At 35.3% G+C, this 15,562-nt stretch overlaps 1 protein-coding gene across 1 annotated transcript in view; it reads left to right on the top strand.

Moving 5' to 3' along the window:
- NUP58 (nucleoporin 58) overlaps window positions 1-2,267 on the top strand; it is a 79,387-nt gene extending 77,120 nt beyond the window's left edge. The window contains exon 16 of the mRNA XM_074216192.1: window positions 1,430-2,267. Within this exon, the coding sequence (XP_074072293.1) occupies window positions 1,430-1,512 (83 nt within the window). The 3' untranslated portion in view covers window positions 1,513-2,267. The remainder of the gene's footprint in view (window positions 1-1,429) is intronic.
- The last annotated feature ends 13,295 nt before the right edge of the window (window positions 2,268-15,562 follow it).

Genomic DNA, 15,562 nt, shown 5'->3' with positions numbered 1-15,562 from the left:
TGTTCTGTAAGGTAATTTCATTTTAGCTTTCCTTTATTTTCATTTTATTCTGCTTCCTTACTCTATAATCTCCTCTGTTCTTGCTCCTTTTCTATTATTCCTACAAGTAAGAGTCTATAATTAAGTTTGAAGTTATTTATATCTTAACATTTTCCTTCTTCCTAATCACTTTCCTTACTACATATAGTTCTTTCTATTCCCTTGATCTCCTGTATCTTTGTATAGTAGGGAGAGGAAGATGTTTCAATGAACAGATGGAGAAAGACGCAGGGAAATTTAGTGTTGTATTCAAGACTTGTAGGTACTATGCTGACTCCCAGGGCTACTGTTTCCTCAGTGATCTCTTTTTAAAGATTTATTGATAACTTGTCTTTTCTACCACAGACATTTCCAGTATTATCCCTCCTCTTGAAACATTCCCTTGTTAGAAAGAAAAACAACTAAGCCAAAACAAATTCATCCAACTATGTGTTCAAAACTTCGTTCTTGTGGTCCCCCACCTCTACCGATATTAGGGAAGAATAATTCAGCATCTATTCCCTAGGATCAAGATTGGTTATTGCCTGCTTTCTCATATTTGGATAGACATTTGAGTTAATAAAAAGTTAATTGGAAAAGTAAAAGCCCAGAAGATGCAGGTATGAGAATTAATTTATAAACATGTAAACTAAGGACTATCTTTATCCCCTAAAATAGTGAAATTGTAATTTTTTATTCTAATACCTTTGCAGTTCTGCTCAGTTGACACCAGATGGCAGGAGAAACCTGTTCTTCAGGTGGTTGTGTTTCTTTCCCAGAAGTCATTAAGGGAACTTTAATTTCTAGTGTTGTGTGTGAATTTGTCAGAATGATGGGTTTGTATTTTCTCTTTACAATTTTAGCTCTGGTTTTTCAATTGTAAAACCTATTGGTCTTCCCCTCCTTAGACATGTGAATAGTCACCAAAATAGTGGGGAAAGCACTTGGACCTTAGAACCTCATCATTTTTATGGTAAGTAGATTTGAGAACAGAAGGCTCTCAAGGGCATGCTTGCATCTTCCTCTGAAGCTGAAAAAATGAAATTGAATTTTAAGAGCAGCACTATAGGAAAGGAATGTCGCGAGGATTTTAAAATGATTTCTCGAAGAATAAAGGGTAGCTGTGGTTGACTGTAGGAGGCATTCCTTTCTCTGGCAGGGTCTCTTCCAGCTCTAAGTTGTATAATCTTGGAAATACAAAGACAGAAAGACAGATACAATTATACATGGATATAGAACTTACAATTCAGGTCTCAGATCAAGTTTCACATGTGACTTCTCAAGGATTCTCAAATAATCAACCAGTTCCAATTTGCTTCCTGGGAGAGTGGAGAGACAGAAGAAATATTTAAGTTTTACTCTGCTTGGAATGGAACATTGTTTAAACTGGTATTTTTCCTCTTTCTCTTAGATATTCGCTCACCAATACCAATTGAACTTCCTCAACCCAGTGTCATACAAAGTAATGAAGTTGGAAGAAAAATTCAGTTCTGAACAGTCACTTGCACCCAAGGCTACTTTGCAAAGTCGTTCTGAGTCAATGTATTCTGAGCAAAATTTCTAGATGTAATTACTGTGTCCTCTAGAGACTTCATCCTAGCATGAAAACAATTGCACTGAAAAGTAGGCTGACTGATTCAATGGTCTTTTCTTAGTTTCATGATATCTTGAGGAACTCGAAAACAAACTTTTTGATAAATTTGGTAACTTTCTGCAGCCTTTAGGAAAAATTGCTCTAATTATGAAATAAAATAATGTCATGTTTACTCATATATCTCTTTCCCCAGGATCCATCCTTTCCACCTATTTTGAGAATATGAAGAAAAATGTTCTCTTAATCACAACCACTTCCCACTCTTCTTCAACACAACATACACCTTTTTTCCCCTTTACTCTCCTGAAATAGCAATTACTGCAGCCTGCGGAGGCTCTTGGGGGTTTAAGACCATTAATCAGTTTCACAGCTGGAGGCAAGGCATTTTCCTTAGGGACACTTTCTACATGAAACATTAGCCGGTTTTACCTTTCCAGGGCCCACAGGGGTTTAAATTAAAGGAACAACATACTCCCCCTGACTATTTGACAATGACTGGAGTAGATGGAGAGAAAGTAAATAGGCTTCTACTTCTGCACAGCTACCCCCCCCCCCTTTTCAGTTATTTCCCTTCCCTCCCTACCTCCAACCCCATCCGAAGACATTGGAACCTTGAGTTGGGGATGCATCAGCTACCTGGTCCTTTTTCCCTTGAAGAAAGCATTTAGATCTATACCTGAAATGGTAAAGAAAAGGAAAGGAAACCGTAGATGGAAATGACAAAATCCATCATCTTATAAATCAAGTTATATTCAAGTAAACCATTTCTCCTTTTTTTAGTGATCTTGTGAATACATTAGATGCACACATTAACTTCTTCACAGTTATGTATGTATGTATAAATATTAAATTATATATGTATTGCATGCAATTAAATTATAGACATATATATGATATTATATACACATACTATTATAAACAGGCATAATTGAATATGTCAAAGATGTTGGGACTGAAGTCTAAATGTTCAAATAATTTTAATGAATTTGTTTTAAAGCAAGAATATCAAGGTGAAAATAGAGGAGGAATTGTGAACAGGTGGAATTGTGAGCAGGTGAACATTTTAAGATGAGGGAACTACAGAACCTATCTTTCAACAGGCAATACATATTGAATTGAAATATTGAATATAGCCTTCTGATGGTTGTCCTTGCCCTTTGTCTCCATGGTCACATGTGATCAAATATGTGTATATAAATATACATATATGGATATTATACATAATGTGTATTCTTTTAAACTAGAAGCAGTATTTTTAGATTCTCAACCAATATAGGTCATAACTTACCTATTTCTAAAGGTTATTTGTACACAGAGACGCGTGGGTGAATTTTAAGCAGCTAGCTCTTACAAAACACATACTCTTAAGCTTAATTTGCATTATTAGTAGCTTATTGCTTTTTTTAGTATGGATAATCAAAATATTACTGACTCGTAGATTTCAAAGTTATAAGTGATTACACTGAAAATTTAATAATTGGTTCTTAATTACTGTGACTAAAGTACTTCAAAGATAAATGACTTTATCCTTTATCTTTGCCTCCATCAATGCCAAGTATAAGTTGTCTATAGCTTCGAGGATGACTGTTACCAAAATACTCATCAGCACATGAGCAACTGTGTAATGGGTTTCACTGTACCTAAATTTACTGGTCCTTGGAAGACTCAAATTGAAGCTGGGTAGGTCCTACTGGAACATATATTGTATTGGGATAGCTGTTCAGTAACCAAGATTATCCCACCACAATGAGGCATCTGAAGTAGGACCTTGGGAGAATTTTGAGGCTATGAGGCTATGGGGTTAAATAACTTGCCCAAGGTGACACAACTAATAAGTGTCAAGTATCTGATTTGAACTTGGATCCTCTGTCCAGGGACAGTGCTCTATCTACGCTGCTACCTAGCTGTACCTTAGGGAAGAATTTTTAAAATATTCTTACTAATAGTAATTGTAGCTACAACACACGCACACACACACATACATACACACACACATACACACACACAAACCCCCATCATCTCAGCTATTGAAGATTAGAACTCCTGGGTACAGGAGTTCTAAATTATGGTGGGTTAAACCAGTCTGGTGGCATTAATATGGTGAACAGCTAGGGTGTGAATCAGTTTGCAAAAAGGGGTGAACTAATCCAGGTTGTAAATGAAGCATATTAAGTCTCCTGAGTCAAACACAATGCAACCAGACCCATGAACTGCCCTTGAGATCAGGAGACCCAGTCTTTTTTTTTTTTTTTTTTTTTTTTTTTAGTTTTTTGCAAGGCAAATGGGGTTAAGTGGCCTGCTCAAGGCCACACAGCTAGGTAATTGTTAAGTGTTTTGAGACCGGATTTGAACCCAGGTACTCCTGACTCCAGGGCCTGTGCTTTATCCACTGTGCCACCTAGCCACCCCTGAGACCCAGTCTTAATAACAACAACCAGCCAGAAACATGAAAGTCGGTAACAATAAAAGCCTTCTATAGTTTTAAACATTAAAAATAATCTCCCTTTTAAGCTATTTTGCAGTAAAGCAATGCTCCACAATTGCACAGAATGTGAAGGAAATTGACTTTGCTGTTTCATCACTAGGTGGCAGTGCACATCAATAGCCTAATTCTGGTCACCAAAAGAGGTTGCTCTTAGGAAAGGTCAAGCTCTGTTCCTCAATTCTGCCTCTCTGTGTAGTTGTGCCTTCTTGTTAGCTTAAGATAGGAGTTCTTTTTAAATTTTTTTTTTGCAAGGCAGTGGGGTTAAGTGGCTTGCCCAAAGCTACACAGGTAATTATTAAGTGTCTGAGGTTGGATTTGAACTCAGGCCCTCCTGACTCCAGGACCAGTGCTCTATTCACTATGCCACTTAGCTGCCCCAAGATAGGAATTCTTAACCTTTTTGTGTCTTGGACTCCTTTGAAGTATGGTGGTGCCAGTGGACACCTCAATAGAATTTTTTAAATGCATAAAATGAGTCAGATTTCAAAAGAAATCAATTCTACTTAATGCAATCATCAAACCAAGTTCATAGACCCAAATTAATAACCCCAGATCTAAGGGTTATAGTTAATGTAGAAATTATTCAAGTTACCACCTACTAAATATCTTGCTTTTTCCCTGTACCTGTTCTATTTTTCAGAGGCCTTTCTGTAAAGGAGACCTAAGTCCCCTCTTCCCCTGTACAGATAGATATACCAGATTACTGTACATAATGCTTTCTTTGGCAGAATCAACACAAGGGGTGTTTTGTTTTAGGTTTTTGCAAGGCAAATGGGGTTAAGTGGCTTGCCCAAGGCCACACAGCTAGGTAATTACCACCTAGCCACCCCAACACAAGGGATTTAAAAAATACACAAAATAACATGTACAATGCAACTTGTGAACCAGTACATGGGCAATACTCCAAATCCAGAAATTTGAGGAAAGACCTCATTTGTTCAATTGTTTTGTCCTCATTATGGTTGTTGGTAGTAGGCAAAACCTAAAAAGGACAATACAGTCCCCAAATGGCATTAAACTTGGGGTTTCCCTTCATGTTAATGCCCACCTTGGTGGAGGAGGGAGAGGTAGGTGTGGGTCAAGGAAGAGTGAAGATCCCTCTTCAGCGACTCCTTCTGTCACAAGGCACCCATTTCCTTCCTGTACTATCTGTAGTTCTTTCTGGTTCCCTGTGGCAGGACTTCATAGGTCTATGGCTCTCCTTCCATCTTTTTCATCACTAAGGAAGTAGTGTATGTAGGTAAAGGCAGACTCTCCACACAAAGAGAGTTTCTTTATTCCAGACAGCTGGTCTCATCTTTGCACTGTGTCCTTGAACTTCCTTCCTGCCCAAAATGTATGTTTACAATCCTCTGGATCTCTCCCTGTGGACACATTGAAGAGTGATGCCCCCCCAAAATAGGAGGAGCATTGCAAGGAAAATTGTGATGCAGGGCAATGAACAGGGTAAGAGAAGCAAATAATTTTATTTTAGCAACTTTGGTAATAATTATAATTTAGCAACAGTTTCTTGGGGTTTTTTTAAGCTCTTATTCAGACCTTCATTACTGACACTAGGATTTCCTGGTAAAAAGTATCTACCAAAACACATTAGAAACTGTTCTTGCATTTTATAGCCCGGGACATTGAAAAGTAACTTACTAAGAGTCACACACACAATCCAAAGTAGGACTGGAGACCAGATATACTCTTTTTTTAAAGTTTTTTTTTTGCAAGGCAATGGGGTTAAGTGACTTGCCCACGGTCACACAGCTAGGCAATTATTATGTGTTTAAGACCATAGATATTCTCAACTTCAAAATTAGCTCTCTAGCTACTATGTCATGCTGCCTCTCAACATTTTTTTAGTAAAAATGTTTTTGTGTAAGACTCATCTTGTTAAGACTCATTTGTTTAAGACTCATCATAAAGTAAGGTAAGGTAAAGAAACTAAGACCCAGAGAGGTTCAGAGATTTATCCAAGGTCCCACACTTAGTGGCTGGCAGTTAAGTCAAGAGACCCAACTCTCTGACTTTCTCCCACAGTAGTCTCTCTGTTACTCTAGTCTGTATAGTTAATGTTCAGGAAAATCACTTTTCAAAAGGCCAATGCTCAGTTGCAATCATAGACAAAGAAGAACTAGGGCTCTAGTTAGTAGCTCTGATTCAATCCCACTCAGCAAGGATCAAACAAGAGTTCACAGTGTCCTCCCAGCATTTTATATGCCTCCGAATGGAGGAGTCATGGGAAATGTATTGACAAATTGGCAAAGATCCATGCATGACCTGTGATCTCATCAAATACATTGTGCATCTGGGTATCTGTAGGGAGAATCCTATTTATCAGTCCTCCGGATCAATTCCTCATTATTCTTAATTTCACTGGAATGGGTAGGTATTGTTTAACCAACAAAGAGAATTATTCTTCTACACCTCATTCATAAATCTCTGATAGAGGAGCTACCCAAATCTTTGTTATGTCTTTAGTTTTAATAACAAAAACAGAAACAACAGGAATAGTGGTAATAGTTGTAGTAGTAATAATAGCAGCAGTAGTAGTAGTTGTGGTACTAGTGGTAGTGATAATGGTGGTAGTAGTGGTAGTCATAGTGTGGTAGTGGTAGTAGCAGCAGCAGCAGCAGCAGTAGTAGTAGTAGTAGTAGTAGTAAGTAGTACTTTTGTTGCTGTTGTTGCTGTAGTTTGCATATTTTCATCTCCATTAGATTTTGAATATCTTGAGGACTGGGACTGTCTTTTGCCTTCTTTATATCCCTAGCACTTAGAACAGTTCCTGCTATGTAGAATGCACTTAATAAATATTTAATGACAGATTGACTTTTGAATTATTTCAATGAGAAGCATTTTAGTGTTCTAGGACTTGATAAAATTAAAACTAGGATATTTAAACAATTTTTCCTCCAAAGGAAATCTTTCATTTATTTAAAACTTGGCAAAGGAATCTTCCACAAACTAGAGAATACCTTTTGCAGTCAAATTGAATATTTTAATGTCAATATTCAGATCATTTAAAGAAAATATCGGCATTAGCTCCTGCATGAAGTCCTATATGATTTTAATGTATTTGTGTTAGAAAATAGCTGAAAAAAACCTATTGCAAAAGAATGTAGCTAAACATTATTATGCAAGAAGAAATGACAAAAGGGTCAGTGTGGATTATTGGGTGTAGAATCAACTCTAATTCAAGAAGACATTGAATAAAATGCTGTTTCACTCATAGTGTGATTTGAGCAAATTACTGAGCCTCTTAATGATCAAGGCTCCTCTTTTAAAGAATTTAATTTTTAATTTAGGCAATAAAATAAGCATCTCAATAACAGTACAATAAAAAGATGATTGCACATGAAACTGCACATCTACTATGCACAACTTGCTATTCCTTTCAAATATACAACTATCATTTAAAATAATTTGACAGTATAAAATACCTGGAGAACCCCTGCAAAAACAAACTCAGGAACTATATAAACAAAATTATAAAAAACATTTTCTATATAAATAATTTAAATAATTGGAGAAATGTTAATTCTTCATGGCTAGGTAGACTCTTCTTTAAGACTCTAACTTATGTCTTTCTTACAGTTTTAGCTCAATCAATACAAAGATAATCAAAATGGAAAGTACAGAATTGAATGAGTTGATGGAAAAACGAGGTAAAAGACTTCGAAATGGCTACTCCTCAATAAGACTTCTGAAGAATATATTTCTCAACACCACATGCTGTATTTGTTACAAGAATTTTTGTTTACAAAAATTGACAAAATTTTTATAAATGTTTACAAAAGCATTTTAGGGCAAAGAGATATTACAAATACATTTACAAGTCACAAATAGTAAATAACATACTTTAGAGACAATAATATGACCAAATTAGTAATAACTTCGGAAAGTACAAATAAGATACAGACACAGACAATGAAATCCTTAGTAATCAGGGTCAAAGAGCAAATTATACAACAATAAATAATTGTGTGAAAAGTGAATGATATTGAAAGAACTGCTAAATTTTCTGAGATAGTTTTATAGCAGTTCCCAAGGGAAAATTATATCCCTAAAATACACACATTAAAAGGCTTAAAAGGGAAGGATTAAGGAACTGAAAAACGCATTTTTTAAATTAGAAAAGTCAACAAATTGAAGATAAACCCAAAAGAGGAGATATTAAAATTAGAGGGAAAATAAATGTATTGGAAGCCAAAAAAGACTATAGAAATGAAAAAGAAAAACTAAAAACTCATTTTTTTGAAAAGAGAAACATCTGATCTTGATTAAAAAGAAAATGAAAATCCAAAAAAGCAAAGAAGATGAAATCACAAAACTAGAAAAAAATTCAAGATCATTAGAACTTAGTATGCAGAGTTATATGCTGAAAAACACAAAACAAAAAAAGGAATCCCTTCAAAAGTATTTTATTGAGTAATTTTAATCATTTATCACTTCATGACTCCACTTGGAGTTTTCTTGTCAAAAATAATACAGTGGTTCACTATTTCCTTTTTCAGATGAGGAAACTAAGGCAAACAGGGTTAAATGACTTGTCTAGAGTAAAACTGTTAGGGACTGCTGTGTGTGGGAGCATTATAAGCTGGTGTCCTTGAGCACTAGAGCTTTATTTTACTAAGTGCCAGGGGAGTGGGAGTGGATTAGAGACTGGGGGGGATATTTTTTTTTTTAGTTTTTGCAAGGCAAATGGGGCTAGGTGACTTGCCCAAGGCCACACAGCTAGGCAATCACCAGGTGTCTGAGGTCAGAACCGAACTCAGGTCCTCCCGACTCCAGGGCCGATGCTCTATGCACTGTACCACCTAGCCACCCCTGAGAGGGATATTTAAACACTTGTGTTTTGGAAAATAAATGGAGGCCTTAGACTATTAGGGGATTGTCATCCTTGTCTTCCTTGTTTTCCTTGTCTCCCCGCCCCTCCAACGCTTGCCTGGGGAAAGGATAAGGGTGTCCAGAAAGGGAGTCAACATATGACATCCAAACTGGGACTCAATATAAAACAATGTGTCTGAGGACCATATTTTAAATCAGGTCTTCCTGACTCTAGGCTCACTGCTTCACCTAATTGCCCCTTTCAAAATATAAAATACTCAAATTATTAGAAAATTATATATATTTTTTCAAGACAATGGAATTAAGTGGTTTGCCCAAAGTCACACAGTTAAGTAATTATTAGGTGTCTGAGGCTAGATTTGAACTCAGCTCCTCCTGACTCCAGGGCCAGGGCTCTATCCACCATACCACCTAGCTGCCCCCCCCATATTGAGTTTAAAAAGCCCAACATCAGAAAAGGAGATAGATGTTCAGTAAAAAATCATGAGCAGGTGGACTTTAGAAAAGCCTGGAAAGACTTGCATGAACTGAAACTGAAGGGTACAGAACCAGGAGAACAATGTACACATTAACAGCAACATTTTGTGATGATCTACTTTGGTGGACTTAACAGTTCAGTGATGAAAGCAATTCTAAAAGACTTATGATGGAAAATGCCATTCTACAACCAGAGAAAAGACCATAGATTTTGAATGCAGACTAAAGTATACTATTTTCACTTTTTAAAATTTGTTTTATTTTTTCTCATGGTTTTTCCCTTTTTAATACTTATTCTTCTTTCACAACATGACTAATATGGAAATATGTTAAACATATAAAACCTGTATCAGATGATTTGTTGTCATGGGGAGGAGGGAGGGAAGTAGAAAGATGCAGAACTCAAAAGCTTACAAAAAAATAAATGCTGAAAACTTTTTACATGTAAGTGAAAAAATAAAATAACATCCAACATTCAAAAAAGAAAAGGAAAGGAAAGGAAATAGGTCAAGCTGTAAAGGGCCTTCCAAAGGGGAAAAAATGAATACTGGTTCTGATGGATTCATAGGAGAATTCTCCTAACAAACTTTTATAGAACAGTTAATACCAATAATACAAAAATTATTCACCAAAATTAAAAAAAAAGTACTCTACCAGACTTCTTTTATAAGAAATATAGTCGGGGCGGCTAGGTGGCGTAGTGGATAAAGCACTGGCCTTGGAGTCAGGAGTACCTGGGTTCAAATCCGGTCTCAGACATTTAACTAGCTGTGTGGCCTTGGGCAAGCCACTTAACCCACATTTGCCTTGCAAAAACCTAAAAAAAAAAAACAAAACCAAAAAAAAAAGAAATATAGTCCCAATACCCAAATTAGAAAAAAACATAGACCAGCATCATTAATATCAATTAAAAAAATTTAAATAAAATCCTGTCTAACAAACTGTAGCAATTCATCCAAGAAATCACTCATTATGACCAAAAATTGGATTTATGACAGGGATGAAGCAGTGGCTCAATATTAGGAAAACAATTGACATAAATTAAAAACAAAAATAGTCAAAACTACACAATCACTTCAATAGATATAAAAAACCCTAAACACTCTAAAATATAAGAATAAGGGAAGCTTTTTTTAAAAAAAATCATATTTGTATCTATTTAAAAGCCAAAGCAAGCATCATATGCACTGGGAATACATTAGAAACTTTTCCAATGAATTCCATAGTAAAGCATATATATCTACTTTCCCACTATTATTTGATAAAATGCTAGAATCTCAGCCAAAAAAAAGACAAGAAAAGGAGATCAAAAGTATGTATATATACATGTATATGTGTATATATATATTTAAAAAGGACTTTAAACTATTCCTATATATTCATGATATGATATGGTAGTTTACTTTAAAGTCATAGGGCATTAGCAATAATACTGAGACATTAAATTACAATCTACAAAATAAGCCTTCAAAATCAACAAAATTTATATATAATGATAAAATCTAAGAGGAAACTTGGAAAGGGAAAATTCAAAATAGCTACAAATTCATAAAATACTTGGGAATCCATCTAACAAAACACAAAAAGCACTTAGATTCAATTACAAAATATTCCTTAAAAGTTTTTTTAGTGTATACGGATACTAAATATTTGCAAAATTCCCAATTTTCCAAAATGGCTATGCTGATTAACAGGTCTACCAACAATGTACTAGAATGCCTATATATCTTCCCACAGTTCTGACATTAAGTATTATCATCTTTCATCAGCTTCTTTAATGTTTGCAAGCATAATCCACTTTTTAATGCCAACATTCTACTTGTTTTGCTGTAAGACATGGAAAACTAGTCTGTGAAGAGTTGAGGCTGAGGAAAACTCAAAGAACAATAGAAGGGGGGCAGTGAGCAGCTTGCACATTAGAACCAATAAAGGACTTCAGTAAAGAAGAGTAAAAGATGTCAATGGATTATTATCAGAGGTAGAGAAGATAGATTAAACATCTATTTGGTGAGGTTTGGGGACAGCAAATATACAACTGGAGTGCTCCATCAGTAATTCCAAGGTGTGAGGTGAAACCTGGGGGTTGGTTTGATTTGCATTTCTCTTATTATTAGTGGTGTAGCATTTTTTCAAAGACTGTTAAGTATTTGTAGTTCTTTTTTTTAAGAAACATTTTTTTCATTTCTTTTGACATCTTATCTATTTGAGAACTTTTGGTGTCACAACATACATACACACGTGTGTGTATATATATATGTATGTATATTTGTACACACTTACATGCCTTTTAGTAGATTATATTATTGGGAGAGGAACCATTATCTAAGAAATTTGAAAACAAAGAATTGGAAACAAAGCAAATGTCCATAAATCTAGGAATGACTAAACAAATTTGGTACATGAATATAATGGAATATTTACTAGACAATGAGAAAAAGATGAACATCCTTTCTTGGGAGAACAAGAGAAGCATAGAAAGATTTGTATGACCTAATACGAGTAAAGTAAGCAGAGCCAAAAATTTGTGTGGCTTGATTCAGTATTGTCTCCTTTAATTAATTAATCCACAAATCTTTATTAAATATCTACAGTGAGCCAGGAATTGTTACTTACAGTCCCTACCCTCAAAGTACTTACATTTCTCAGGTCAAGAACTTTATTGCAAACATAGACCAAGCTTGGGTTAGTGCCTGAAACAACCAGATGGATTATGAGCTCTATCCTGCTGTGTTTGCAGCCTGGGGTTAGAAATGTTAGTTTCTTAGATTGTATCTGCAATGAAAGTTTGAATCAATAGGGAGATGTGTTTTATTTTGACTGTTGAATGAATACCACAGTCTAGGCTTGTTACTGTTTACAATGTATTAATTTCATTATTATAAAACCAAAGAAAGCAACACGGTCAGTCCATTAAAATGTATCATAAACTTAATAACCACCAACAAAAGGTTTCTGCTTTATGACTTCTAAAAGAAAGGATTCTGGAGAGGAGAAGGGTTCAGAGAAGCATGTCAGATGAAGAAGGAGAAAGAAAAAAAGTGGAGGTGACAAGAGAGGTTTGGAATTGGAAAAAGGCCAGAGTTTGGATTTGGGGAGGAAAAACCTGGGAGAACTTGAGAAGAAACTGAAGGAGAAGGAGGTGAAAGGATAAAACTGAAAAAAGGAGAAAAATCTAGAGCTGAAGGAAGAGAGAAGAAGCAGTCCACCAGATATGCTTTTAAAGAAAAACAATTAGAAATACCCCACTACCCCACCTGTATGGCCTTGCCTAATCCTCTCAGCCTGCAAAGGATCTGTGAGAAAATGATACAGATTGCAAATAATCTGTGCCAGTCCATTCTGTTCTCCATAAATTCAAGGCAAGGTTTTCAATCAACATGTCAGAGGTCTTTCTCAATATTTCCTGACATCAGCAGTATACCCAGTTACTGATGGAGCACTCCAGTTGTATATTTGCTGTCCCAAAACCTCACCAAATAGATGGTTAGTCTGTCTTCTCTCCCTTTGATAACAATCTGTTGACATCTTTTACTCTTCTTTATTGAAGATTTCTTATTGGTTCTAATTTGCAAGCGGCTCATATTCACCCCCACTTTCTATTGTTCTTTGAGTTTTCCTTAACCTCAGCTCTTCACAGACTAGCTTTCCATGTCTTATAGCAAAACAAGTAGAATGTTGGCATTAAAAAAGGAATCATTGTTTCTAGGGTATGCTTGCAAACATTAAAGAAACTTTGCAATATTCAGAAACAATCTTTCCTTCTGTTAAATTCTGGGCTCAATTGGTATAGATCCATTTGTATGTTCTGTTCCAGATATTTATAGATACATATGAACAATTGCATCTGGATGATCCCTATATTTACATAGGTATATACTGTGTGCATGTATATATGTACACACACACACACACACACACAAGTTAACCCTCCAAATATATTTGGGCATTCCTATGTGGATGGCCTGCTTAAATTCTTTTGACTTGAGGTTTTGTCCTCTGCAGTGGTCTCAGCTTGATACAACCAATGTAATGCCTTCCACAAACAAGGACATATGAAGGATTTCACAAGCCACAAGAAATTATCAATTGAGGAACAAGGATACAAATTGTGGTATATGTATATGGTGGAACACCATTGTTCTATAAGAAGGGATGAAGGATGGGCCTTCAAAAAAGTCTGGGAAGATTTATATGAATTGATGCTGAGTAAGATGAGCAGAACCAGTAGAATATTATACACTTTATCAACAACATGAGGCAAAGATCAATCCTAATGGATTTGTTCACTCCATCAGTGCAATGATAAGGGATAATTTTAGGGGATTTGTGATGGGGAATACTGTCTATATCTCGAAAAGGAACTGTGGAGTTTAAATGAAGACCAAAGCTCATCTTCAATTTTTAAAAGTTGTCTTATGTATTATGTCATTTTACTATCCCTAAAGTTGTTTTTTTTTCCCTTTGAATCTGATTCATCTCACAACACATTCAATTTCAAATAATGCTTATCAAAGATGCAAATGTAAAGCCTATATCAGATTACCTTCTGTTGGGGAAAGGGAAGAGGAAAGAGAGGGAGGGAGAAAAACTGTAAAACTCAAAACCTTGCAAAAAAAATGATTGGTAGAAACTACCATTGTATATAATTGGAAAACAAATAAAATATTTATTTAATAAAAAAAGAAATCTCTCTTTAATTTGGTCTCTGTGCTAGATCTCCTTTATCTATCACAATGATGAATGCCATTGCCGGACCCAATAACCCCTTTTCAGCCCCAACCATATGAAGATAAATATTAACTTCTTGTTCTTTCAAAATTTCTCTTTGAAAAAATTTAACTTTCTACCTCTTTGGTCACTTTGCCAAAATATCATATTCCACTTTTTCTTTTGATTTCTTATAACCATGGAATAATACTGTTCTTTTTGAAATTTATTTTTCTCCTTGTTATCTGAAAGATGTGTTCTTTGATATAGTAGTTCTGAAATTAGATGATAATCTTTCTTTTTTTTTTTTTGCAAGGCAACAAGGTTAAGTTATTTGCCCAAAGTATTGGGTATCTGAGCTCATATTTGAACTTTAGGTCCTCCTGACTCCAGGGCCAGTATTCTATCCACTTTGCCATGTAGCTGCCCCTTTCTTGGTAATTCAAATTTGGGGGACTTTCTGTTGGTGTTCTGTAGGTTTTCTCAATCTGAACATATCATCTGTTTTCAATATTTCTGGGCAAATTTTCTGAAAAATTTCTTAAGAGTTTGATGCTCAGTTTTCTTTTTTAAAATACTATTCTTTTCTGTAATGTCTGTAATTCTGCAATTATTTCTTGTAGACCCATCTTCATGTTTAACTTTTTGTTTTGTAGAACTCTAATAGTCTTCCAATTTTGTTTTTACTCTATTTTTTCCTTCTTTTTCTGTATTTTTCATATTCCACTTCTTTCACTTTCTTTTTTCAGTAAATCTATTGATATGAAGAATATTTCTGCCTTTAATTTTACTTTCTCTAGTTGTTAGTTAGAGATTGCTTGTGTGCTGATTTTTTACTTGAGAACTCTATTTCTTGTCCTTACTGTTTTATATTTTAAGTGAAAATTTGATTCATCAGATTTAATTTTTAATTAAAAATCAAATTAATTAGTTCTTTGCTCTCAAATATTCGGATATTCCTGAAATTTTCCATTTTTGTTTCCAGGGACTTTGAAGAATTTGTTTCATTACTCCCCATCTTCCCCAGAAATTTCAATTCTATTTCCTTTTGTTCTGAAGTATTTATTTGGTGGGAGTAGAAAGGTGGTACAGTGGATAGAGTACTGGACTTGGAATCGGGAAAATTGATTTTCCAGAATTCAAAACCAGCCTCAGACACTTACTAGCTATGTGACCCTGGGTAAGTCACTTAACCCCAATTGCCTCTTTAAAAAAGATGGGCCTCTGTTTCAGGGAGAATCATGAAATCTTTAAGAAACCTTGGTAATTTCTCAGGGCGGCTAGGTGGCATAGTGAATAAAGTGGAGTCAGGAGTACCTGGGTTCAAATCCGGTCTCAGACACTTAATAATTACCTAGCTGTGTGGCCTTGGGCAAGCCACTTGACCCCATTTGCCTTGCAAAAAACCTAAAAAAAAAAAAAGAAAACTTGGTAATTTCTCAAAGGAA

This window comes from Macrotis lagotis, chromosome 1, assembly GCF_037893015.1.
Source record: "Macrotis lagotis isolate mMagLag1 chromosome 1, bilby.v1.9.chrom.fasta, whole genome shotgun sequence".
NCBI classification, from domain to species: Eukaryota; Metazoa; Chordata; class Mammalia; order Peramelemorphia; family Peramelidae; genus Macrotis; species Macrotis lagotis.
The sequence above is the reverse complement of the archived record's forward strand: the minus strand, read 5'-3'. Positions and strand labels throughout refer to the sequence as shown.